This window comes from Mesocricetus auratus, unplaced genomic scaffold (assembly GCF_017639785.1).
Source record: "Mesocricetus auratus isolate SY011 unplaced genomic scaffold, BCM_Maur_2.0 Super-Scaffold_100022, whole genome shotgun sequence".
Lineage (NCBI taxonomy): Eukaryota > Metazoa > Chordata > Mammalia > Rodentia > Cricetidae > Mesocricetus > Mesocricetus auratus.
In genome coordinates this window covers 12,436,400-12,463,728 of record NW_024429203.1, presented here as the reverse complement: position 1 = coordinate 12,463,728, position 27,329 = coordinate 12,436,400, and the positions used below count along the sequence as shown (strand labels likewise).

Here is a 27,329-nt window from a genome sequence, read left to right as displayed (position 1 = left end):
TGGGACAGGACTCTGGGCTGCCCAACGTTGCTGTTGGACATAATTCAGAAGGCCTAGCTGGGTGGGGGAGCCTAGAGAAGGAAACGGAGTAAGGAGAGTGGAAAATGCTGAGTTCTAGAGTTGGCAGGCTCAGTGTTGGGAGCTGCTCTGCCCACCTGCAGCTGTAGTGACCTACTGAAGGCCTGGGTGCTTTTGGTCATACCCTAGGACTGGAAAGAGGCGGTCAGAGCCTCCTCTCTCTGCAGAGAGGCCTTCTAGAGTCCACATCCCTTGTGTTCAGGGAAAACATGGCTCCCCAAAGGGAGGAAAGGCTTCCTAAGCAAACCTGATTGATATACTGCCCCCACTTCCTTGTAGATAGCTCTCACTCCATGTTCAGAGCCAACATGGACCAGCTTGCAACCACCATATCACTCCGTGAGGTCGTTATCATTATTTCTATTTCAGAGATGAAGAAACACAGGCACAGAGAACATAAGCAGCTTGTCAGGTCACAGAACTCAAAAAAGACATGGCCTGGACTTAAAACCATGTGGCCCAGCTTCAGAGTACCTCCCTTCAGTCAGACTACTACCCTTTTGTTTTTCACTTCCCAGATTTTCTCTCTAGAAATGCAAGGTGTAAGACACGAGGAGAGAAAAGGCAAGATGGAGAATAAACGGCATGAATTTTAAAGAGAGAGGAGAAATTACTGAGGACTAGACTATTACAGTCTCTAAAAGCAGGATACTGTTAGCCCAGAGAAAGGGCTGGGAGAGTTAAGTACAAAGATGGCAAATGCTCTGTTTGGGGGTGGGGGCGACTCAGGGACACCTGATCTGGTCTCAGTGCTGGTCAAACACCCCTGCTCTTCTTTATGCCCCCAGTAGGATTCTGGGAGTGTGCTCAGGTTCACTTGCCAAGCATGGCTGGGCAGCTCTCTGTGCGACTGGAGGAGCAGAAACTGAAGCTAAGAGGTGAACATGGACCTTCTCCTGTTCTTTCAATTAGAGCCTGGGTAGAGGAGGCACCAGCGCTGGTGCAAGATGGTAGTGCCATTATGAGAAGAAACAGCCTATTCTGAGAGGAGGAAGGAAGGGGGGTGGTTCTGTGTTGGGTACTTGAATGGACATGTTTCCAACTTTTGTTAAATACACAGGATTGCTTTGGAATCAGCTCTTTGGCCAGTTACCACTAAGCAGTATGACTAAAGTCTCCTAAACTTTTAGACCCCTAATTTCTTATGGATTGGTCTTTAGCCCTAACGTTCTTTCCAGATTTGAAATCCTTATCCTGATGGAACTGGGACCCAAGGATAACACTGGCATCTTTACATGCCTCTTGTGATCAGTCCTACCATAGTGCTCACCATTTCCACAGAAACCCATCACAGGGCATGCATCCCACAACCTCTGTGGCTTTCTGGTGTGCTCACCTCTCTCCAGATGATCCAACTAGGTTTCCAGCCCACCTCCCCCTTCCAACCCATCTCCTCTGATCTTCCATTGAGAGTCAGAGTGACTTTTCTAAACACAAGGCAGGACATGTGGTCAAGGCAGCAGGAAGAGAGTCAAGAGGTCTACCCTGTGATTCACCAAGCCAGTCACATAGGATCACTCTGCCCATCTCTTCCAAGCTCAAACGTCTGCCTCTGCAGCGTATGCTCTGACCCTCCAACTTCTGGTTTACCTCCAAGGTTGTCTGTTTTCTCTCTCCTTCAGCCTCTTCCCCCTCCCACCTACCTGGATTCTTCTTCACACATTGAGGCCATCACTTCAGGTTTCTTTTCTTAGTGTCAAATTGCAATGTTAATCTCATTGGAGAGAAGTTTTTCCCTTTGTGTCTAACCCATAATATACAAAAAGTAGACTAACTGAATAAGCCATGTTTACTTCCCTTCTTATGACCTTCACAAGCACAAACCAATGTCATCCACAGAGCAGATGATCAGTGAGTGTTGACTGTAGGAAGACATTGTGGCATTATTATAAAGAATGGCTTCCAGTGGCAACAACTGACAGATCCGTGAACTGAGATCTCAGAGGCCCTGGGGATTTTACTTTCTGCACACTGAAATATAGAAGGACTTCCCTCCACCAAGGGCTCTACCTCTCTCAGTTTCTCAGTCCTTAGGTCAACCTCAGTGTTTAGCAGAGTACTGAATCCATCAGAGGTAATACAAATAATTATCATGACTGACACTAAATCCTCTAGGGATGAGCTTTTAAGCCAGTATGCATTATGTTGAAGTTGGATGAAACTCAACCAAGAGTAAGAATAGAGATATGAGGAAAATCGGGTTTTCATTCTAGTACAGTTCTATCACTAATTCGGTGAATGCTGGGGGACACAAGTCACATGTCCTCTCCGCATTCTCAAATCATGAGTGCCTTGTTGAAGAGACTGTATAATGTCAATTTAAGGTCCCTTTGAACTCTAAAACTGTAGAACCTTAGAGTTCTGGCATCCGTTCCTAAATCCATCATTCCTCTATGAGTGTCTAGCTTGTGGTCCACCATCTGCATGTACCCTAGAATAACTATGGATGTGTCCCATTCCAAAAATAGTTAGTTTTAAGCATTATGAGATTTGGGGGATTTTTTGCTTTGTGATTTGATTTTTCTTTTTTGTAACTTGATTGACCATGAGCTTTATAGATAACAAGATTGTGATAAAATGTCAGAAGACTGGACACACCTACATGGCTTAGACATTGCTGAGTTTACCAAGGAGACCTTGCAAAGCACTATGGAAAAAAAGAACTGGCAGAAGCAGAGCTACCTAGGATGACGGAGGACACTGAGATGATCCCAGATTTCCTAAATCATGTGGTCACCCTTTGGTTTTAGTTTTGTCCTTGGTGGCTAGACTTCAAGACTTGGATCATCACTTACATCAGTAGAAAGAAGACTAATTGGAATTTGCAGTCAGAGTTCTGATGCAGGATTTCAAGGAGGCTACACGCTGGTTCCTAGAGCAATGAGTTTGTGCAACCACCATCATGAAGGTAGCATACGTAAATTCTCCAGTGCTCTATGATTTAAAAACAAAATAAAATAAAACAAACAAACCTACTTTAAATTCCTTAGGTGCCAAGGCACAGATATATATCACTGTCTTGAAAATTTGATTATAAAAAAGATACCTGAATAAATATCTATTACTCCAAACACCAGTCATTGTTTATTATCTTATCTAAGATGCATATATACTAGTATACAAAAAACATAGATGTGTCTACATGTCCTCAATTAAAGAACTATGTTTAATTGTGTATTGTGTACTGTATTTATGAACCTTCTATTCCTATGCATGTCAGAAAAATTAGAAAAAGACTGATCTAAATGACAGCTTGGAAGATGGGATCTCAACTCAGTCATTGGTAGAAATTTGTTTGGGATTGGACTGTATTGTGCCCTTCCTTCCCTTCCTTCCCTTCCTTCCTTCCTTCCTTCCTTCCTTCCTTCCTTCCTTCCTTTATTCACATTGTCGGGACCTTAAGCATGGTAGACAGGTGCCCTATCACCCGGCTACATCCCCAGCTCTGTGTTGAACTTGTTATGTCAGAGATCTGTGAGGCCAGACGCCATTTCTTAGGAACACTGCACCATTCCCCAAGTATATAGAAAGTCCCCAATGCCATCTTCCTTCTGCAGTTTGGAGGAGTCTTGTCTCAACAAGGCAATCTCAGAGGAAACCAATAGTTACTATCAGTGTTGTAGGCCTGTGAAGTCTGGTACCACTTCCAGTATCTTGCTCACTTGTCATTTCCAGATACATCTTGGGTACAGATCCTGAAGAGTCAGCTGCAGTTTCACATTTGCCTACACAAAGCTTACAGTGGCCTGCTGTGGCTCAGATCCAATGGCTTAAGCTGATATTGTCAAGCAGGAGACTCAGAAGAGACACTGGGCATCTCTTGACCTTAGTAATTACCACAAGTGGCTGCTGAAAATTTCCTTGCCTCACTATGACATATCACAGGGAGTGACTAGAGCAGACCCAACATCAAAGTTCTGTGCAATGCTGTGACTGAGAGCATCAGAGTTGAATGACAGTGATGAGAGATTGGAGACAGGTATGTAAACCCCCTGCAGGCTTTGGGAATTGGGAAGCATGTCACAAGACCTGGCCGTTGTAGATTTCCTCTTGTCGATGTGGGCAGATGGTCATTGCTATCATTAGGTTGGACGTCAGCACATAGAGATATGCCAGGCAATTGAAAAGAGTGACTTTCCCAGGATAGATGTATTTACCAGGAAAATGGAAACAAAGGCGGGGACTGGGACATTAAGTAAAACAGGAAATGGCATCGACCCAAAGTTAGAGGCCAGATCCACTTTATCCCCTGAGTTCTGAGCTTTCAATTAATGGGTGTAACTCCCAACTTAGTCTTGTGATTTTTCATCAATTGATCAAAAAGTACTGTAATTTGACTGCTGGAATATCTGTCTCATTACAAAAGGCACCAAGAAAGTATTTTTCCCTGTTATCCGTTGCTTTTAGAACCAGGTTGGCTCTTATAACATGGAGGGATCCCTTTTTTTTTGTTTGTTTGGTTTTTTTTTGTTTTTTGTTTTTTTTTTCGAGACAGGGTTTCTCTGTAGCTTTGGAGGCTGTCCTGGAACTCACTTTGTAGACCAGGCTGGCTTCGAACTCAGAGATCCGCCTGCCTCTGCCTCCCGAGTGCTGGGATTAAAGGCGTGCGCCACCAACGCCCGGCTTGGAGGGATCCCTTTGGGTGGTAAGAAACCAACAATAACCTAAGGCAAAATGAGACAGGCACCAAGTAACTAGGGCTGGTCCTAGCGAGTCAAGGAATCTCTCAATCTGAAGCAGAGAAGTGACTCTGCACAAACAGACCACATCACAAAACACCTCCAGGGTGGACTCTGCAGAAAGGGAGAGGCCAGGGAGCATTATGAAGGCTGAAGAGCATCCTGACTGAGAGGAGACTTTGTCCTCTTCCATGGTTAGAGGATGGAGTATACTTCTTAGTACCAGGACTATGGCTGCCACAGACGGTGAGCCATCACACTGGCCCTCAAAGAAAGTCTTTCAAGTTCTATGGAAACCACAAGGCATAATGGAAAGAACAGGGCCCTAGAGGTCAGACGGCTCACTGATGACCCTGATGACCTTTTGTACTCTCTTCCACTAGAGTTTCTTGAATTCAATAAGCTTCAAGTCAAATAAACAGGGACTGAGGATAGGTATCTACCGAAGAGCCATGAACTCACATTCTACAGGAAATAGGCAAGCATGAAGATGCAGGGGGCTGGCCCACTGGGGGATGAAATAGGAGATTCCCACTCATCCAAAGGAGATAGCTTATTGAGTGCCCATGCAAAGCTCCTAACTATGACAGAACAGTCACTTGCGCTATGCCAGTGGGTTCTACAATTTGAAGGACAAATGAACCATCTCAATCATGGGATGTTTTTGTGTCACCACAAGTTTATATGCTCTCTCTTATTTTGCCCAAAGTACATGTCACAATTGCTTTTTAGGTTAAAACAGTTACACTTCACTATGATGGAAAACTCTTGCTATGGTTTGGATATAGTTTGAATCTGTCATGTAAAGACTCATGGGCCAGAGGTTTAATTCCTAGTGTGGTGGTAGAACCTTTGAGAGATGGATTCTGGAGGGAAGCAGTAAGGTCCAGAGCACATGGCCTCAGAAGGGATTCATGCTGCTCTTGAAAAATTAGTTAGTTCCCATGGAGTTACTATGAAAATAGCAAGCCTGGCCCAGGATCCCTGTGACTTCCTATGTCATCAGGTAAGGTCTCTCTGTCCATACATTCCCAACATGATGCCACCCACCCTCAAGTCCTCACCAGAGGTCAAATACATAAGGCCACTCACCTTGAACTTTGCTCTCCAAAACTATGAACTGAAGAAAACTCTTTTCTCTACTACTTACCTCAGTTATTCTGTTGTAGCTACAGAAAACAGACTAATGGGTATCAGCTGATCAATGAAGAGGAAGGAAGCATTTCAGAGCTTTGTTTTGGTAATTTGCTGTACCATCATGACAGTAGGATTCAAAGCTCTTGGCACATCTTATCCCACCACCTTCTGAAAGCATGTCAAGACTCTGTATCACCACCTCCTTCAAAATGACTCCTCTCTCCATTTCCTGTACCTTACCTGGTCCCATCCCTCCCAGTCCTACAACTGTTGCTGTCTTGCTGCCATTTCCCTCAACTATGGCATCAGTACAGAGTCTCACTGATGTCATTAAGAGAACAACAAAGTCCAGCTGCCTGAGAATTCCCCATTGGAAATGTGACTTCCCCAGCTGTAGAGAAGAGCCTAAGCTCACTTCATTCATGTATGCCTTATGCTGTTCCCTGTGGTCAGCATGTAGTCAGACACTCTGAGAAATAATGTCCACTTGGAACACTTTTCGCCCAACGCCTTGACTGAACCTGGAATCTGTTCTCTGTGCACTGTTTATTCAGAGACAGAAGATCTCAGATGTGGCTTCAGGTTGGCTTGGGAGTAGTGCCTTTGCCCAGGTTTACAGCTGAAAAGCACAAAATTTGAGGACCACAACACCCTTTCCCCGAAAATCTGCCCATTAGTAGTGGCAACTTCATCAGGCTTCTAAGACCAAAGCTATTCTCCTGGCCAGCTGGGCTCTCTGACCACTAGACCACACAATCTGTGTTTAACGTGTGCTCAGCAAACTTCAAGTTCCAGGGCTGAAGAAACAGATTTTCCAAAAACAGAGTTCTCTTTGTGAACAATTCAGCAAAAATTCTCTTTCCAGCTGTGAGTTTGGATTCATGTTGCAAATGTTGGTGTTAATTAAAAACATCCACCTTCTACAGTTTCAACAACAAAGAGCAGCATGGAGAATGCAGCCCTAAGCATTCTTCCCCCCGAAACACTTGGAAGTACATATTCTACTCATAACAGGTTGGAAGGGGTCCTAACAGACATGATAATTCTCGAATCGCCACCCCAGTGGAAGGGTCAGAGCCAAATGATGGATGTGATAAGCCCAAATTGCCAAAGAACCCAGCTATCATCAGAAGGAACCAGAACACTGTCTTCTGTCTACATTAGCATCCGGAACTGTATCTAGCTGGACTCCAATGGCTACCGTGAAGTCATTACAATTTTTCTTGCCTCAGACATGAAGAGATGGGGTTTAACAAAGCCTGGTTCATCCACAAAGGATGCAATAAATGATGAATGAAACGGGGGGGAGGCTAAGACTGTGTCCCTCTTATCTCTAACGTGTTATTAGTCCATCTTTATCTGAAATGATCCCAAGCTGCAGGGTCTGAGGAACTAAACCACATTTCTTCTGTGCTTTCATTCCCCCTCTGGTTGATTAATTTCTCCTCATTTTCCCATGATGCAGACAGGAAAGAATCAAGCCAGAGCCACCTCGCTATGAATGAATTTCTTTGTTTCTTTAATTTCACACAGTTTAAAATACAATATGAAATCAGGCTACAGTATATAAAAAACTTTCCAGCAAAATGATGTGCCAGCATCAGCTACTAAAAGAAACAAACAAAAACTCCCCCATAAGAATTTTTTTGCATTTGTTTAAAAAAAACAAAAACCATATAGACACTCACACGCTACATCTCTAAGCTACCTCAGTTCTGATTGGTAAAAAGCACCTGCTTGCCTTTTTAAATCTCGCTTTTAAGTTTTCAGCATTTAAAAAATATAAATTATATGAAAATACAAGTTGGAAAATAGTCAAACACAATATAACATCTTTTTTACCCCAATAATTCTCAGCTTAAAAAAAAGTATTCTTTAAAAAAAATTTCAATAACTGAGGCAGTATTCCTGATAGAGATAATTTCATCTTAACATATATACTTCATATATGTACTTGTATACATATACTTGTGGTTCCTTGACACGTCTTTGGAATGTACGTAAGAGTTCAACAAATTTATATAGACCCCAACAGAGGAAGCAGCATGCACAGCATGACTGGAAGAGAGAAGGCGTGATTCCACCACGAAGGTTAATGCTTTAAAACCCAGAGCGTTGGTCTCCAAAGTGAGGAAGAGCGTCTCTGATCTAGAAATGCTTCCATCAATCTCCACGGCCACAGAACCAGAGCTCCATGTAGGGAGCTCCTTCCTCCCGGACTCTGAGCCTAAAGCCACACACAGGTTAATGCATCTCTCTGGGAAAACAAGAGTGTCACCCAGCTAGATCAGATTTGTTCATCCTTCCTCTGAAGTTAACGTGTTTTTAAAGAGCATTAATGCAACAATGCTGCTACATTTCCAGTGTATAAACCACCCGCCACTCTTCCTGGGATGGTCTCTGGCCTTTGAACAAAAGGAGAAAGAGCATCTGGCCAGATGGACAACATAGCTGTCTGACTAATGTACTATCTACAAATCCTGAAAATGGTGGACCTGGGGAGGAAGGGCAGCTTGCCAAGTCAGTGAGTTGAGAGGTGCAAGGAGGCACTTCCTCACATCTCATCTGCCATGGGGACTGCAGGTACTAGACTCACAGAGGGGGAGTTCTCAGCATGAACTAACAGGAGAGGAGGATTATTTGGGAAAGTGACTCTTTAAAGCCCTGTTACAAACAGCAAGCAATGATATCGGCCCTGGCTGTACTCTTTCACCATTATAGAAATGTGGACAGACCTAAGTAGAAAATTCAGTATTATTTCAGCTGCAGCTTTACACAAATGTGTGTGCATATACACACACACACATACACACATGCACACGTGCACGCACGCACGCACACACACACACACACACACACACACACATTGCCAGTGCCCAACAAAGATCACATAATATAAAACAACATAATCCAAATGATCCCACCTAATACTCCCTGAGCAGCTCCTAAATATTTTGAGAGCTTCATTAAGGCACCTGCATCTATAAGATCAAAATATATAGCTGGGATGTTTTGCCTTCGCTTTCTTGCGCGGATGCTCCACTCAATCAGTATAGAACATCCATGGACAAGAGTTATGTTCTTAGTGATTCAGGGTCTGCGAGGGAATCTGGGAGTCAGCCATCAAATCTCACAAAGATGATACAAGGTAGTTACAATTTTCATTTTCTTAGCGAAATCCCCAAAAGGGCCAGCCTGGAGATGCCCACCTCAATCAATTGACTCTTTTCTCTCATGACATCCACTATCATTGTCTTAACCAGGCAAGTATACAGTGGTAGGAACTCTAATGCTACCAGGCCTGTTTGCTTTTTATTTTCACTCCCAATACATTCTTTTCAGGTCTCCCCTCCCAACTGGCAGGAAGATGACTGCCTCAATTAACTCTTTGTATTTAAGCTTTGAGGGAACTAAAAACATATTTAAGTACTATGGACCACCTTATTCTCCCACCAAGCTTCTTCCCCTGTATTTGCTCCTTGAAGTCATTCTTCTCATCTGTAGCTGACTTTCATTCGCATTCTACCAAGATAATAGGTCAAGCTCCAGGTTCCAGCACTCTCTACCACTTCCTCTGCATACAGTCCTGTCCTGACAAACTCCTGTGCCTTCCCAAAGGAGGCCAAGTCGCATGCTACTGAAACACTGTCTGAATTCCCATGACCTCTGAGCCCTGCAAGTCTGTACTCTTTGATTCATGTCCTGATGTCTGAAATTACACTTCCACTCACCTATCAGAAAGCATTATGTTCCACTCTACGGAACAATGAGGTTGAGGTGGGAGGGGCCAACCTTGTGGGATGTTGGGAAAACAAGAAATTGTAGAGTGTTCATTTGGGATGGCATGCATTCGGGGCTTGCTTAACACCCGAGGGGTAATGCCCATGCAAACAGCTTTTATTCTGAGTCATCTATGTCTCATGTCGCGATTTAATCAAAAGTCAGGTTAATCTTCTTCCTTGTATTTCCTTCCCAAGACTTTTAACAGTGTTCCTATGCTGACAACAGTCCCAAATCAGAGCTGCAAAATACATTCAGTGCAAAGACTTAAGGCCCCTTAAGTAACACTAAGCCCAAAGCCTGACAGTCCTCTAAATGACAAGTAAAGGGATGTGAATTTTATACAAACTGCAGGTAGAATTCACATGCACAGTTCCCCTGCTCCTGAATCAGTACTCATTTCCTTCAGGTATAAGTCATGTGAGTTTGGGGTCTCTGATCTCAGCCCAGAGCTTTGATTTTTCTGATGGGGTCTATATAAACAGTTGCCTTTCCCTGTGACAGAATCCTCAACCAGCAGATAAGAACAAACTCACAATACTGTAATACTGAGACCACCTTAGAGCTTAAGACAATTTTGTAAGAAAAAAAATACTGGCACAAAATTTAATAAAATAAACTTTAACATAAAAACAGATTTGGACCCCCTCCATTGAAGTCCATCTTTGTTTCAAAAAGTAGAAAGGTTAATAATTCTTCTTTTTAGTAATCCCCTGAAGAAAATGTTTTTATCCCTCCCTCCAAATTGATTGATTCTCATCAATCTCATTACTTGTGATGTGACAAGTCCTCCTGCTTTTAGATCCATAACTCATGATGGGCTTTCTTACATTTGCTTCTTCCTCCTCAAAGCCAGGCCCATCATGCTTCCCAGAAGACCTTTAGCTCTCTCCTGAAAAATCTGCTCAGGAACTTGTTGCCCCACCCACCCCAGAGGTCCTGACTTTCTCTTTCCAGCCTCACCAATGGCCAATGGAATACAGCTACAGCTCCCTTAGCTCCCACCCCTGAATGTGAAAAATGAGTTCTGGAAAATAAAACATAGAATAACAATTAAAAATTTAGAGTCCAGCCAACATGGTCTTTTGAAAGGTCTCAGCAGGGTTCCCCCAGTCCTTCCTGTGCCCATCACTCGTCAGCTTCTGGCTTCACATCCAGCATGGCATGCAGCTCCTCAGGGGTGTATCCCAGAAGGCTTTGCAGGTCACAGACGAAGCGATACACGTAGCGCTTACCCGCCGTCTTGTGGATGATATTTTTGTCATAATAGTAGCGAAGGCCACGGCTCAGTTTCTCGTAATTCATCTTAGGTTTGTTTTTCCTCTTTCCCCATCTCCTGGCCACCTGAAATAAAATTAAATTAAATAGAAGCAGGTTAAAAGTCTGTAGGGTAATACCAGAATACAGGAAATGCACCTCTACACATCCATCATGACTCATGATAGTCAAATAGAATGCTCGAAAATTTGCATGTGTACATAGTTCTGAGTTAGTTCCTCTGAATTCCATTTTTCTTCTTAAAAATATTTTGCGTTGTCCACAGTAACTGCACATGGAATGTACACTAGGAAGCCATGGAAATTCAGAGAGTATTTTAGCTAAGCGTGGATGATGTGGATGGCACAGTGCTGCATTTTAATAATGATCAGATCTGGTTAAACGGCATGTCTTTAGCCTCAGACATTCACCATTACTTCCTGGGGACCATCCAAAATAACCCCCATCAGCCACTCTGAAATATCTGATGACTGCCCTACAGTCACCCTACAATACCAAAGAAACTCTAAAGTTACTTTTCCTGTCACATTACCCTTAGCTTCAGTAATCACAGTCCCTCCATCCCTTTTCCCCTCCTCCTGTTCAAGCTCTGATAATCACCATTTTATTCTCTACTTCTATGGGGCCCGCAATTCAGTTTCCAAATGTAGGTGAGACTGTGTTGTCTCTCTGAGCCCAGGATATTCCTCTTACTAGCATGCGGTCCCCATTCCATACACATGACTGCAACAGAATTTCTAAGTTCTAGTTTCCACGTGTTGGACTCAATTTAGTTATTTAAAGTGATGAAAACATGGTGACTCTAAATTTGTATGGGAAAAGGTTAAAATGCTTTATTTTGAAGGAAAAAGAAGAGCCACAGGACAGACACCCCTCTAGTCCACATTACAAGCTGGTATCCTTAATTTGAAAGCACAAAACTGGCCAGGGAGGTGGGGAGGGGAGGGCAGAGCATTCTGAGGCAGGAGGCATGCTCTCTGTACCGGGGTGTAAACACTCTCTCACGTCTGCCAGGAGAAGCATCTCCTCTCTCACATCCACTCACTTTTGGCAGGGGAATCGGGTGTGGCACAGTTCAACCTCTTAAGGAGCACTCTGGGACAAAAGGAGGAGAAAGTGAATAAAGCACGCCCATCTTTCAAGGCCTCTCACACCCACAGAGCCAGTGATGAGGAAGATGGTGAGTGGTACAGAAGGTGCCTCTATTGATGAAGGGCCAACTTCGTACTGGGACTTGATGTATGTGGTCAGTTTGTCCCGAAAGCAAACGGACAGTCTGCATACTTTCTGTTCTGGAACGATGGAGCTGAAGCTCGGGCAGGCTGCCTCATTCGTTCCGGGGCCACGGGACCAGCAAGAAGCAGCAGAGCTGAGCTTGTAATCCAGGCCCAGGGGGTCACAATCCCAGGGTTTTCTCTCGCCCTGCCTCAGCCTGGGACTCAGGCATTTCTTACCTCATCTGGGTCGGAAAGCTTGAATTCCCAGCCATCTCCTGTCCAGCTGATGAAAGATTGGCAAGACTTATCAGTGAGTAATTCCAGAAGAAACTGCCACAGCTGGATCGGCCCGCTGCCTGCAAGCACAAGGCACAGTGAATCATTAACAACAGGGACTCAAGGCTCACAGCAGCTAGTCCCACCTCATAGCAGCCCCACACCCCTCCCCTCTGCCCATCTAGAGAGGAGAAAACTGAAACAAGCTTCAGCACAAACTCTGGAGCAAGCACTCTGAGCTCAGAGCACGTGCACATCATCCTTTCAAAAGAAACTAGGAAAGTCACGTGAGGTACTGTTTCACTTGCCGGGCCTGCATTAATTTCAGGGCCACTCTCTTTTAATTGCTATGCAAACTCTGGAAAGAAAATCAGTCTGTCTTCGAAGATGTTCTAAGGAAGTTCAACCTTGGCTGCTTCTCTGTTTATTTTGGTTTGAGAAAGGTACTCACTATGTAGCCCTGGCTGACCTGGACTTTTTATGCAGACCAGGCTGGCCTCAGATCCAGACATCCACCTGCCTCTGCCTCCTTAATGCTATGATTACAAGGGCATGCCACCACGTCTATCAGGGAATGCTTTATGTGCCTTTAAACACTAAGTCATTACATTTGCCTTAGAAGAAAGGAAAGTCTTTGTTAGGTCAAGGCAGAAATCAAAGCTCAGAGGTATTTTTCCACAGCAGGGGCTTTCTGGCCCTGACCTGTGTGAAGAAGGATTGTCTCCATGCCTGTATCCTTTCACAAGAAACAGGCACTTGATGCCCTTCAGTCACAATAATTTTCTCTACCATGGCTCCACCCTGCCACTTCCAGGCCAGGACTAGGAAAGGAATGCATTGCCACTATGTGAGGAATTAGCTTGCCACCCAAGGGTTCCTCAGCGGTCAGGTGAGGACTGCCCTGTATTGTCTTCACAGGGTTAGTTCTCACTATATCAATTCCCCCCCTTTTTTCTCTCTCTCCATATATATGTGCCTGTCTCTCCTCCTGGCTACCTATACAAGAGCGTAACTCTAGAAGGCCTAGTGTACCCTAATAGTAAAATCTCTTATTCTAAAGGATTTAGTCTACATATCTTCCTTTTAGGTTATCTTTCTACTATGAAATGATAAGACATCAATATCTAATTTATGGATATGGCTAGATAGATAGGTTTTCCTGCCAGCACCTCTTGATAAGTATCTATACTACACCTTATGACATTAATATTCTAGTGCCTAAACTTAAAAATTTTACATGTCTGCTCTAAAACAAACTCAAAATCAACAGGAAACAGACTTTAAAATTGTCTCTATCAAGAAAGGAATGTCTGCTATGCGGGGTGAGGCTCACCTCTTATTCTATCGTATACTCCTTCAAGGTGTGCTCATAGACAGTTGCCCCACATTGGCCGAGAGTGGGGCTCAGGCATCCCTATTGCTTCTAAGTTACTGGTACTCAGAAAAATGAAGCGACTTTGCTCCAAAGCTAGACTCAAAATACCAGGGCAGCCTTTCTCAACACCGCAGGAGAAAGTATGTAGGGCCAGACACCAACATATGCAGCCGAAGGAGCTCAGTCTCTCCACGGCACACACAAGCTGCATGTGGTAAATGAAACAGCGCTTCCTCACCACACTGAGAACATACCTTTGGCTCCGTGAAGCCATGCAAGATCCATAGCTAAGAATGAAAGCATTCCGCAAATGCCTTCCAAGCAAATGAATTATCTGAAGAAAAGAACCCAGAGCATTATAAAGCCTTCTCTCAGTCCATATCTACCTGTGTAGAAATACACTTAGTACACAACCCAGATACGTGATCAGATTTCCTGGAAGTCAAGTTAAGTCAGCAGCTGCTGGAAGCTAAACATGGCAAATGAGAGAGCCACTAAGAAGCCCTTGTCAGTGACCTAGGAGCTAAGAAAGCAAACTACTCTTGGGAAAAGGCCTATAATGGCCCCAATGTCAATTAGTTTCCTGGTGATGCTCAGTCAGTGATTTTATACAACCAGTTGTACCCCTGAGATACACACAGAAAAGCTGACATCAGAGTTCTTTGATTACTCTGTATCAACACTACAGACCTCAGATCTGAGAAAACCCCTAAGAAAACACCAACGAGAACCACAGTTCATCATGGCTTTCACTACACTAGATACACCTATGCTTTACCTTCTGCTTTTGAATTCTCAGTGACTCTATGGGATAGATGCTGTTGTTAGTCTGTTGGTTTCTACTACTTTTTAGGGGGAAGAAAACATAAGGCACAGAATGGTTAAGCTAACTTGGATGAGGCCATTCAGAGGAGAAGTAGAACACCTAGGTCAAGATTCTTGACTACATTGTCCAAACCAAAAGCCAAGGACCTAACTAAACTGACTGCCTGGTTGCAGTGACCCAAGTGCTAAATGGATCTGACTGTCAGGAACCAAGTTCCTTGCCTCTCACAGTATAGTCACAGGACTCTTGAGAGACACACCACCTACTAACTTGGGTCCCTGCCCCAATAAGTGACACTGCTGACCCATTCTGGCCCCCTGCAATGGCTAAGTTTTACAGTATCAAAACCTCTCTCACACTGTCTTAAAAGTCTCTCTCAAAGAGAAAGTGAATGTCGAGCTGAGGAAAGGGATGGAGAGACGGGAATACCCAGGCAGGTCCTAGTCATTGATGGGGTAGCAAGCATATGCGCAGGTCCTGGGCATTGGGAGTGGATAGCAAGCATATCTGCAGGTCCTAAAGAGGAAGGCTCAGGAGCACAGCGCAGTTCCTCCCCTTGAGGCTGGGACAGAAAAGGGTACTTCAAATCATATAATCAGTACCCAGCTCAGAGGACAGTGTCGCTTAAATTTCAAAGAGTATTGCGCATCTGCCCACTCGTGTCTGAATGTGGCTGGGACAGGTGAATCCTTGCCCAAGAAGATTTTTTTTCCTCACTGTAAGTTTTCCTATATTCAGAGGGAACATAAAAATGTTACTCTGGGCACTGGTAACCCAAGTCCTAGGGCCACCTGCTCTTGAGGTCTTTATTCCACATCTACCAAAAAGAAAAAGGGATGTAAATATGGAGAGTAGGTGCCTAAGGAGAGGGGCTTGATTGGGAAGAAATATCTCTGGCTTGATTAACAAGACAATGTAGAGAGCAGTGATGTCAATTCAAGCTTCAATCCTGGGATTCTTGCAGAAATAACAGGTTAGCAGATGCATCCCTCCAATGGCACCCTGGCATTTAGGTGTGCTAGCATTTATCTGTGTGTGATCCCAGCACTCAGAAAGCAGAATCGGAGGTGAGAGTTCAAGGCCAGCCTGTCTACATAGTAAGACTCCTCTCCTACCCAACAAAAGGAGGGGGAAAGGAACCTATACTGTTATACCCAACAAGACAATACCATGGTTCCTCCTAAAACTAAACTTCCCCACAGGTGCTTTTTCACTGACTTCTACAGCTTTCCCTTTTGTTGGAGAGAGCCACAGAATGAGGAAGGGTACAGAACTGTGACTCCCAGGTTACCTCATTCCTCAAGAGTGTCATAAGGACCTCGTTCCTAAGGCAACTCATCAGCCTCACTCCCTTCACTTATGGAGGGAAAACTGGGTCCTCATGGACACACAAGTGTGAAGGCAGCTCTGGGATTGCAATGCTTACTGGCTTTTGCATATCTGCCAGCCACATCCAAGTCCACGCCCCAGACTCATGAATGAGATTTGCAGTCCCTGTTACAGGTCTCCTGAGGACATTTCTGGACTGCTTAGCATAGACCTGTTCACACCCTCAGGCTCCAGCCTCCTTCCTTTGCCCATGCCCCAACATGCTCTGAAATTTCAAAGCTTCCCCTCCCTGATCCTGGCCCCATCCACCTACCCAAAATGATTGTAGTCCCAGCAAACCTCTGTCCCCCAGAGCAGAAACTGGTACTAAGAATAGTGCCAGCCATGGAAAGGGAAGCTCACATGTTAAATGTGACTCACAATGGCAGGCCTGTCTGGGGCCCCAAGGCAGTCAACGGCACCCTTCACCATGCTGCCCTGCGGTGTCACACATCAGGAATCCAGTGGCATCACTGGGAAAATATGTTGCTCCAGTGGAGCTCGGAGCCACAACAACAGAGGGGTCCCTGTTAGAAGGAGGTTCCAAGGCGGGGCATGAGGAGCACACACACACACACACACACACACACACACACACACACACACACACACACACACACACACACACACAGAGCCCAGCTCCCATCTTGCTCCCATCTCCCGAGTCAACTTCGTACACCCTGCTCTGCCCTCTTCTAGCCACCCAAGTCAGGGAATTTCCTCTGCCTGCTCTTCCTTCTTAGCCTCAAGATGAGAGGAAAGTTCTCATACAACGCTGGCAGTCCTAGTTTGCGAAGCATGATCAACACTTGGAAGAAGCCCATGGAGGGGTCTGGGCAAGGGACAAAGAACACCAAGCACACTGCCCTCCAGGGGACCCTGGAGAGGCCACAAATCAGAGGCAGCTTCATATAAATTCCTGCTCATTTGGGCCCTCTTTTATGTCTCTTGTTTTTATCTAGATATGGCAAGGCCTACCATCTATGTCAATGAGGACTGGTTATTGATGCCCTCTGCTTTTTTGGTCACTGACTCTGATGCTAACAACCAAATTAAGCTAAAAATATATAAAGTGTATGCCTGTATATGTATACGTGTGCACTCATGTGTCTGGCTTGTTTGGTTGGGATTTTCTGGTTTTGGTTATTGTTTACAGAACTGGAGACTACACCTAGGCCCCTGCACATGCTAGACAAGTTTTCTAAGTCTGAGCTATGCTATCAACTATATACTTACTTATCTATTTATATATGTATGCATGTATTTTAAGACAGGCTCTCACTAAACTTGCAATCCTCCTGCCTCATCCTCCTAAGTCATCAAGTGTCACAGTCATTCCTTTTGCTCCCTAGGTTTGCAGACTACCTGCCCATGGCAGTGACCTCAAAGCTGGCAAAGAGGGGTGGGAATTAAATTTCAGGTTCTTCTATCCCTTCTGCATTTCTGCTTCAACCCAGAGTTCACATCTATCTATCACCTGTGTCCTGGGAAGAGGCTAACATGGGACAGCTGAGTTCATACAGATGGAGTCAATATTAGACAGCTGTTGTCCAGGCAGACTGCTTATATTTTCACTGTGGTTTCTTGTTAACACTGTGTGTGTGTGTGTGTGTGTGTGTGTGTGTGCACATGTGAAGGGTGTTGCACATGCATGTGTACACATATGTAGTGGATAGGAGACAACCTCAGGTATGACACTTAAAGAAACTGCCCACCTCCTTTGAAACAGGGTCTACACTGGTCTAGAGCTCACCAATTAGGCTAAACTAGCTGGCCAGAGAGCTCCATGGGTCCTATTGTCTTCTCCACCCCCCAGTACTGAGATTTCAAATGTGCATCAACATGCCCTGCTTTTTAAGTAGATGCAAGAGATCTGGATATCAAACTCAGTTCCTCCTGCTTGGGAGGCAAGCACTTTACCAACTGAGCCATCTGCCCATCTCTGAGACACTTTCACTGTCGTTTGTAACACCAAGACTTGATAGTATGCTTAAGGTTCATCTCTTTCTCATCAATAGAAAACATGTTCCCAGGAAAGTCCCTGTTCTCATTCCTAAAGTCTAGGACACCTCCTTACCAGCACACACATCAGCTCTAGCAATGTGTTTTGTTGAATGCCTCCAATTTTGTATCCTTATGTTTGTGGTACCTGGCATCCTGGCATGGTACCTCAACATTTAATGAATGGTTTTGCCAAAATCATAGTCCTCAGGAATAAAAGAAAAGAAGAAAGGAGGGAGGGAGGGGGAGAGTGGAAGGGAAGAAGAGAGGAAGGGAGGGAAAGAGGGAGGTAGGGAGGGAGAGAGGGAGAGAGGGAGAGAGAGAGAGGCAGAGAGACAGAGAGCCATACAGGTTTGAAAGGTGCCTGAAGACCTCTCTCTATTAAATTATATTTGGGACCAAAATATGGGTGACACCCAGGCTATGTTGCATCAACATGCTCCCAAAATAAAGTGACCACACCTCTTGTCCTTAGGGGGTTCATGCTGCTCTAAGAAGCTGATGTCCTTTAGTCCTACTCTGAAATTCAAATTGAATACCTCAGTGTGGGTAGGATGCATATTTATTTTAACCTATGAAACTCTCATGCTTGATCACCCCTGCAACGGGGTTGACTCTGTCCTGAGAGCACACATCTGCCAGGTGGCCCTAAAACAGCGAATAAGCCTGACTGGCCCCTCCCTTCCAGCCAGGTGTCTCTGCCCACAGTCAACGGTGACAGCAAAAACAGAACACCGGAGTCCGGAAATGACCCGTCTGCTCAGCATACCCTCCCTTTTTATACCCCAAGGAGCACCTGTCTCCGAGGTGGGGTGGGTGACTTCAGAGTCTCATACACACTTCTAAGTCACAGACAACTACAGAATCTTAGTTTCCATTAAGTCATCGTGTTGAGGGGCCAATTAAATACAAATCATCCAAGAGTTTCTTGCTGTATATCAGAGAAGTTGCATAAGGCTCTGTTTCAGGATGATATTGCTCTGTGGTTTGGCACTCTAGGCCTGGAAAGAACTCTGAAAGGAAAGAGCAAAGACGATTTGACATCCCAGCTCAGTTTTATGCCTAGAGCCGTCACCTCCTGATTCTTCTGAGTTATGCTACACCTTTCTGGTGCCATGGTCCTGACCCATCTCACCTCTAACAAGACCCAAGTATGGTATGTTTTACAGTTTGAACACAATGCCCTGATTTAATTAAGTCCCTGCTGTCCTATATCCTATAAATATGTTCCTGTATAGATGCCTAGGAACTCAAGAGTAGAATACGAGCTCTACAAAGAGACCATTGAAGCTACATTTGATAAACACACGGATGAAAATTAATCCAGATACCTGCATCCAATTATTGCCGAGATAACCAGCATCCAACAGTAGGAAAAGTTGGAAAACATTCTCAAATAGATTAAAGCCAGATTCATCTTATGTCTGCCCCCAGATCTGCCCCCCCCCAACACACACACAGCCATTCCAATGGGGGGAGTATTTCAAAACACTTTTTTTAAAAAAAGCATGTTATATGGCAGGCAGGCAGGCAATGAAGGACTGCGAAGTGGCACACAAATGTATGTCCCACCCCTAAGGAAGCCCCCATAGGCAGTGACCCTTATAGATGTCTGATTTTACTTCTCCCTGGTTCAAATGAAATCTGATGTAACTCAGACTCTCTGGGCTTCGTTTTCCTGTTCTTAAAATGGAAACAGTAATTTCTGCATGTCTTTAATTTACTGACATATAAATTAAGTCTTTATTAGATAAACATTGGGGGGGTAAGGAAGAGAGCAAGAACACTAAGGACTCAACCTCAGAGTAGAGCAAACTGGGAACAACAGGACACAACACTGGAATCATATAGAAAACTACAAGACAGCTGGAAAGGTATCTGTAAAACCCGAATTTTCAAAGAAATAACCACATACTTCCTAAATAAAATTGAATGATGCTTCCAAGAATGAAATCAAACTTTCTTATGGCAATTTCAAAAAAGCAGAAACTCTGGAGTTTTTTTTAAGTCATCATATAAATACAACTTTAAAAATATTTTGAGAGACTGACCACTGAAAAATTTTTTAAGTTCAGGATGAGAACAAAACCCTTCTTCTGATTAAAAGTCTGTACACAACAGAAGCGGCAGCAGAGCAAACCACTTTGCAAGGGAAAACATTGCAAACCACGCTGGCTCGGGGAAACCTGGGTCACGACAGGTCCTCTTTCCTCCCTGTGCTTTTTCCCTAATCATTCATGCCCTGGCCCAAGCCCCTGCCACCTTACCCACCATTGTTCCCACAAACATGATCCACCAGCACCGACTGAGAAGCCGGCCACCCCGTCTAGCTACCAAGGTCTAGGCAAGCTGGCCAGGCCACCAAGTGCAGTGGGCAGCAAAGCTGGCCCACCTGGCACAGGTTTCGGTGAGACTCGCTGGGCAGTGACACATTTTTAACGTGTGATGAAAGACCTTCGTTTTCTCTGAGGCTCCGCACACCTGCAGGCTTTCAAGTGTCCCCATGTGGGGGGCAGCAGTGGGCGAAACAAGACTGCTCCATGCTCTTAAAAAGGGGGCTGCTTCCATTTAGATCAGTGTTCTCACCCTTCCTAATCGCTGTTTAATACATCTAAGCAGTTTAATACAGTCCCTCATGTTGTGGTGAACCCCCCCAACCACAAAATTATTCCATTGCTACTTCATAACTGTAATTTTGTTACTGTTATGAATCATAATGTAAATATCTGATATGCGACCCCTCGGGGGGGTCGCACCCCACAGGTTGAAAACTGCTGATTTCGGTGCAGCCACCTCTTTGCTCTAAGCCCACCACAGATGTTGTCAGGCCGCAGGCAGCCTAACTTGCATGTGAGCTTGCACAGCCAGTCAGTGTCAGGGAGCCTCAAGCCAGGAAGTGGGTTTCTTTATAGGCTTTTCCTCCTGGTGTTTTCTAGGGAACAGACCTTTTAAGAAGCTACCAGAGAGGGCTCCGGCTGGGGTCAGGGCTAGGGAGAGAACGGTGCTCTAAACCCACGGACAATTGTTTTTCTACCTGTATAGAAACCCTTAAGGGAACACCTTGCTCTGGGTACCTAGGAATGCAGACAAAAGGAAGACGGGTCGACTTCTTAGGGCTATAAGCCAAGACCTAAAGACTCTGAAAAGTAACTCTGGCAATCCATCTCTGGGACTGATTTAACTTTGGGGGAGAGGTTACCCTGCGTCTTACAAATGAAGAACACTGCTGTGGGGCCCATTGTAACTCTTGGGAAGGCACTGTTTCCTAAGTGAGCATTAGTGTGTACTAGCTCTTATAAGTCCTTAGCCAGCTCCCAGTTCCTGAACAGACTTTTGGAACATGAAACAGAATATTAAGAGTAGCATGGAGCTACAGAAAAATAAATAGACAGATAAATAAATAAATAAATCCCTCCAAGTTCACCACAATGCAGTGAGCTGAAAGTGTCCTGCCTACGCCTTTGGAGGACTGGGGCCAGAGAAGGTGCCTGGAGAGACCTTCACAAGAAACTGCTCCACCCAGTCTGAATGTCAAACTCCTCCACATAGCTGTGTCCTGCACTCTCTTAAACACCTTGGGTACTGCCCTCCTCTCAGAGTCTAAACTTTCGAATTCAGTCATCCTAGGAGAACTTTCACTCTCCTTATCTATCAGGGAGATGTGAGTCACACCACCGGGTTAATTACAACCAACATTATTCATAGAACCCCAAAGCCCATCGTGGGCCACTATGGACATGGAGACACATGATCATGAGTTGTACCTTACACTGGGCCAGACAGAAAAGCTATGCTAGCTTGTTGAAATGCCACCACTCTGTTGTCAGGTCCAATGTGCCTATCACATTAACTGATGCTCAGATGTCCTACTGCAGGGGACAAGATAGACCTCCTCTACCATGCTCATACAAAGGTCAGGTTCCCTGGGGACAGTTACAGCCAGGGACAGGACACAGCAAGGGACATGTAGGCCCGTACCAGTAATAAACAGAGGTCTGTCCACTGAGCAACTGTGACCAAAACTCCCCTCCAACTTGGCTGAACCATTTCATTTCAGAGGCTAAGATGCAGATAGAGTCAAGCTACCTCCTACCCAAATCTCCTTCTGTCCAGGCCCACAGCTTGTTCTGGAGGCTTCTCTGACTCCTCCCCTCTTCCTTCTTTGTCTTTGGAGATGCTCCCACACACATTGCTTGCATAGCTAACTATCTCTTTCTATCGGCTTCTCACTATTTTGGATGTCTTCTTAATTGCTAGCTAGACAATGTGAAAACTTTGGGAAGCATCTTATGTGCCTTGTGGCTTTGGTCTAGACATTCACCCCCTCCCCCTCAAAATCAATCCCACACTTGTCCAATGAGAAAAACAGAAGCTTCCGCTTATACCTTTTGTGAAAAGTTAACAAATATCACTACATGAAAGAGCCAGAGACACAGTAGGAGCTTAACACACATAGCAGCCTGGGCTGCTTATCAGATGGGGCCTAACTGGTATTAAAGGCCTTGCTTTGCCTCCTGATACTGTCAGCAGTTACTGGAATTCCACAAGTGAAATGTATCTCCTGACCTCAAAGAACTAGAATTATACTGCCAAGGTGAAAGGATGAGAGATTAATATGAGGTGGGAACGAGCTGTCACTTTGGGTGTACTTCCTGGGCACCCAACAACACAGTTCTGTGTGATTCCATGAACTAATTCTCATGTGCCTATGAGACCAGAACTTGTTATTCCTACCATTTTTCAGACAAAGGAAACGGGGCACAGAGTTGTGACATTTCCCAGTGTCACACAGGTGGGCAGTGGCAGAGCCCCAAGTCCATGCTCATGATCCCTACAGGTTGTAGCCTCATGGTGGAGCAGCCCAGAGTGGCCATCCCCTCGCCCGTCTAAGCCAGACTTTATTGTGGAGGCAGTTCTGAATGGCAGGCGAGAGACTGGCGGCATCAAGTAAATCTCACTTGGGTGTGTGAGCACATGTGGGAGCAGGGATGCTTTTCTGGAATCGAGCCTCTGTGCTGGCAGGTACAGAAGAGCACCACGAGGAAATCGAGACCCAAGAGATGGAGAGTCTGGGGCATGTCAGAGGCCGTGGGGACTTTCCAAGACCATAGCTTAAAGGCAGCCAGGGTTCCTGTGGATGTCTCACAGCATGCTGGCTACACTTTGCTCAATGGAAACATCCTACTTCAAAGGCAAAAAGGAGGAGCTTCACACTGGAGTCAGCATGGAATTCCCAAGCAGACACCACCCAATTCCATCCTGCATAGTGAGAGTTTGTTAAAGAAACAGTAGTTCCCCAAATTGTGGGATTCGGGAACTTCTCTAACTCAGACAGGGGAGCTGTTCCCCCGAAAAAGAAGGGTCAGCCTGCTATCCAGAATGTAAATCGGTCTCAGAGGGGTGCAAATATGCCAGGGGTGGGGGTGGGGTGGGTGGGTGGGTTCAGACAGACTAGAAAGCCACTCCAAGGGCAACTACACAGTCTTAGTCCAAGGCTTTGAGGAAACTCAGCCAATCCTGATCTTCAAAGCTATGAGCAAAAATAATGGACCCCTCCTCCCATAAAATTTTAAGACATTTAGAAACAAAAAGTTAACAACCCTTTGGCCAAACCCTCCAACCATAGTAATTCTCCTACTGGTGGAAAATGATCAGCTGTCATTAATCAATTAAGGGGCAGAAGCTGTGAAATGGCATTGTAGGCTGCAGAGACCTGCTCTCCTCCCACTCAGTTCAATTTTTTTCTTTCTGGGAATTTTCTTCCCTGGTACTCTATAGTAATCCTCCATTGATATAACTGCACAGTGGGCTAACTAACCCAGGACTCTACTGAGACTCAAATCCACCACACACAAGCCCCTGGGACCTGCCGTCAGGCTGCACAATGACTAAGAATCAGGACTGTTGTTGGGCAGAAAGATTCCTTTCGCTTTCCTGCAACCTGAGATCAAAATGAAAAAGTCCCTGCCCTTCTTGTTCCTAGCCTCCTTCCCCACGGAGGGAGACACTGCCCAGGGACACTCCACACTCAGACTGTGCTGGCTTTGGCAAGTTCCTGAGCTGCCTCTCATCTTGCCAGACTCGGGAAACTCAGAGAAGTTGCTATCTAGCCTCTCTGGCTCCTGGAAATGTGTCTAATCTCAAAGTGGGCAATCAGGGTCTCTTTCCACTATGCCAGGTTAGCCTATCTCAATGCTAGCCACCTCTTACTGTCTTATCCCAGCAGTGTTTGCATGGAGAGGACTTCAAGATCCTAGCGCAGAGTAATATGTTAGAAAGCTCCACTTTCCCTAACCTGCATTTGGAATATCAGTAATCCACACAGATGCATGTGAACTTGGGTTCAGTGACTTTCCCAACACGGTCACCATTTTGTGCCCTAGTAAGTGTAGAATATTTTGCAGCTCAGTTTTCTTCAGAAGACTATGAGTGCGGGTACTATGCCAAAATGACAGCCCATATCCTGAACGGAGGGACTTGGCAGGCCTTTCTTTTGGAGTCAAGTTGTTTGTTTTCTCATATGTATTTTATCAGTTGCTTTTGACTACTGCGCCCTAAAACTCAACTGCAATCAGACCTTAGGGGTTCTGGGCTGGACCCAGGGATTTTCTTACTGTATGAATTTAGACAGACCCTCCTGTCATCTATGAAATGGACAAAATAGAATTCATTCAGAGCAAAGGCAATTTAAGGGGGCCACAGGGGAGCATATGGGGCTGCTTTTCCTCTAAGTCTGATTCCTTTTAGTGTATGGGTGTGTGTGAGAGAGAGAGAAAGAGAGAGAGAATATAAGATATACTTTCATGATCATTAAAGAATGGCTTTAGGCATTGTCTTTTCCTGGCTCTGGGTGAAAAAGACTTCCTTCCTTCATGATTACAGTCTAGTGGGTGATGATATATATACCCAGGCATGGACTGCCATCCGATCAGTTGAATATCACCTGTGGCATGGATAGGAGCAGGCCCTTATCTGTGTCTGTGACTACGAATGGAATAAAATTCAATAATGGTGATTGGCAGGCCAAGAATTCTGTAATGCAGCCAAATTCAGCTCTGCCCCTCCCCATGCCCTCAGCCACATGTATGAAGTGTTACTTAGTGATGAGAGGCCACCTGTGTCTTAATCCTTCTATGAAAGACATGAAGATACCCACAGAGTGTCCCCATTCCTTAATATGAAGAACATATGGTACATTCAAGCAAGACACCCCGCACTTAAAATTCATTTAGGAGCCACCTCCTTATAGAATGCAATTACCTGACGTTGGATAAGGTATGTTCTTTGTGCTCAGTTTCACTATCTCTAAAATGGGGCTAGAAGAACAGAAAGGAAAGGAGACTACTACTTAATAATCCAGTATGTTCTCTTATGGAAATTGAAATCATGATGCCTACACCCAAGAAATTAATTAAACAAATGAATGCTAGACGTTGTGCTAGACATAGTAGGGAGGGACCCACAATCACAACAAATTGATTATTTCAGCATGCAAGCATAGATTGAGTGTTCAACATTTTTCTGAGGTCTATAAGGTATGCAGAAAACAGTGGGCTGGTTGCTCTCTGGCTGTGTTGTAATTAGAAAGGATTCAGAATGTATCTATGAACAAGAGAAAATGGAGCTTTCTGACTGTATCAGTTTGATAATCGTAAGCAGCAAGGTAAGCAGGTACATTCTGGCGGAAGCCAACATCGCATTTGATGTATTCTTCACTCAGCTAACAAGCAGGCTTTCAAGCCATGTTATCTACCTCCACATCTCGACCTAATTTAGCAAGTTGCCATGGGAGCCCAGTAGAAGCTGATGCAATTTTCTTATCTTTGAAAGAAGAATGTAACTGTGCAAGAGAATGCGAAAATTCAGTTTCTAACTGATTTCCACACTTACAGTGCAGTAACTAAGATATCACAGAAAGAAGAGGAATGTATTCCTGTGGGAATGATAGGGACAGAAACCTCAGCCCCTACTGTAGGGCAGGAAACTACATCCTCTTCTCAGCTAGCTGCACGCATGCAGTAGGGGCCAGGTAGTCAGGATGCCGAAGTCTGAGTGGCCCTGGTGTAGCTCACACACAAGCAGCAGCATTTGGATTTTAGGACAGGAAAGGGGAAAAACCAGAGATAAAAAAAAATGAGTGTGATTTTTATAAATATGACAAAAGTTCTGCCAAGAGTTACATGGTGACTTCCACTTTTCAAAGGACTTTACAAATGTCAGTGCATCCTACCATGGCTGCATAAACCAGACCCCCATTTGTAGACACTCTAGCCATCACCTCAGGTAAGAGACAAGGTAGGAGAGGTGAGTTCCATCCCCATTTCTGAAGTGAAAAGGGGCCATGAGGTCACAGGGTCAGAGAACCTGCAGCAGAGGCAGGAAGTGTTCCCCAAAGGCAGGGCCCGTGGCAAAAGACACCAAACTTTTGACTTCTCACACACACCTAACAAATCCCAACCTTTATTTGAACCACAGCAACAAGAGATTTTACTTCAAGTCTAAGGACATTTAGAAGAAACTGGACAAGACAGAAAGCCCCTGGGGGGGGTCTTATCCACACCCAGTTGGTGCTCATTTGCTGAAATAATCAATTTGTTACAAGCAGGGGTTTCTTCTCACCATGTCTAGCACAACGTCTAGCACTCATTTAATTAATTGATTTGGTTCAACTGCATTTTCACACATTCCTACTGTCAAGATAAGGGTGAGCAGTTCTACTTCACAAAAGCAGAAAAAGGTACAAGGTAAATTTGCCTAAAATCACACAGTGTGTTAGGGCTGGGAGGGAGCTCAGGGGACTTCTGGTTTCTGGGCTATTGTTCTCACCACCATTTGAGTCTGAAAAAGTTAAATCCACAATTTTAAAGAAACAGAAACTACATGTCGAGAGGCTTTAAAATTAATTTTTTTCAATTAATGAGTTTAGGCTTTGAGAAAGCTAAGTGATAAATCGTTTTCCCATCTCTACTTATTGAATGTTTTAGTCCCTTATTTCATGTGCAGAGGGAGAGGGACGGAGAGAGGCAGACAAGTAAAAGGAGGGAGGGAAGGAAGTAAAGAGCCTACTAAACAATATCCAAACACGAATGCTGTCAGCCATTTGAGCACTACTCTGGCCTTTCTTCCATTCTAGGCAGCCCTGTTCCCCTCCCGACTCTACCACTGCATCCAGCTGGACAGAGTCTACTCCCAATTCCAGGCTCTGTCACTCTTGTACACCTTGAAAGACTTCCGGTACTTTTTCTAATCTCAAATAACTTCAATAATCTGCCCTCCAGAGACAGAAAAAGATTAAATGTAGCAAGTCTCTCACC

General features: G+C 44.7%; 1 protein-coding gene across 4 annotated transcripts in view; it reads right to left on the bottom strand.

Annotated features, from left to right (window-relative positions):
• Positions 1–7,390: 7,390 nt before the first annotated feature.
• Positions 7,391–27,329, bottom strand: part of Ets1 (ETS proto-oncogene 1, transcription factor) — a 121,758-nt gene continuing 101,819 nt past the window's right edge. For all 4 annotated transcript variants that reach the window (XM_013123931.3, XM_040730262.1, XM_021235540.2 and 1 more), the window contains 2 exons: positions 12,407–12,525; positions 7,391–11,018 (listed from right to left, as the gene is read on the bottom strand). In XM_013123931.3, the coding sequence (XP_012979385.1) occupies positions 10,803–11,018; positions 12,407–12,525 (335 nt within the window). In that variant the 3' untranslated portion in view covers positions 7,391–10,802. The remainder of the gene's footprint in view (positions 11,019–12,406; positions 12,526–27,329) is intronic.